Source organism: Puma concolor, chromosome E1 (assembly GCF_028749965.1).
Source record: "Puma concolor isolate L17-30 chromosome E1, mPumCon1.1.hap2, whole genome shotgun sequence".
In the NCBI taxonomy this organism is placed as follows: Eukaryota; Metazoa; Chordata; class Mammalia; order Carnivora; family Felidae; genus Puma; species Puma concolor.
The window spans coordinates 57,946,965-57,947,586 of record NC_141680.1 but is presented as its reverse complement, the minus strand read 5'-3'; the positions used below and the strand labels follow the sequence as shown (position 1 = coordinate 57,947,586).

General features: G+C 42.4%; 1 protein-coding gene across 2 annotated transcripts in view; it reads right to left on the bottom strand.

Annotated features, from left to right (window-relative positions):
* Nucleotides 1-409: 409 nt before the first annotated feature.
* The window catches only part of NUP85 (nucleoporin 85), a 37,856-nt gene continuing 37,643 nt past the window's right edge, over nt 410-622 (bottom strand). For both annotated transcript variants that reach the window (XM_086688023.1, XM_025927582.2), the window contains exon 19: nt 410-596. In XM_086688023.1, the coding sequence (XP_086544149.1) occupies nt 498-596 (99 nt within the window). In that variant the 3' untranslated portion in view covers nt 410-497. The remainder of the gene's footprint in view (nt 597-622) is intronic.

Here is a 622-nt window from a genome sequence, read left to right as displayed (position 1 = left end):
GCTGGAATCCTAATACCCATTCACCCCACAGTGGACAGAGTACCATTTATGAATTCCAAATGTAGACACATCTGCTGGCATCACCTGAGGTTTTGTTGATGAAAGTACAGGTTCCTGGACCTTTTCCTTTTTTTAAAGGACAGAACAATTAACAACGTTCCAGTTGATTCTAAAATGAGGCTCAATTTCAGAAGCCTAAGTAAACCACTGACTGCTCTCGTTTGACTTTCAAATAGGAAGAGGGCACTGCACTGACCATCATAACTTCCAGGAGTGGCTTTTTCTTTTGGGAGACCAGGAAAAAAGTTCCATGCCAAGGAGAACAGAACGCGTACTTTCTAACACCTTAAGTTCACAGCAGAGGTAGGAAAAAGCCCCTAGCTGAACTTTTAAGAATTTGCCTTCTATCTGAGGGGGAAAAAAATGTTTTTATTCTTTCAAAAATTTATATACATTGTCATACAAAGATGCCAGGCTACAGCAGCTCTTGGCTAGCCTCAGGAGCCTTCCAGTGAGCCTTCTTTTATAATGGCCCGGGCAAGATTTCGCGCAAGAGCAAGTCTCAGCATTTCCAGCTTGGTGTTCTCTATGTCCTCCTAAAAAGCAAAGAAGGCCAGCATAA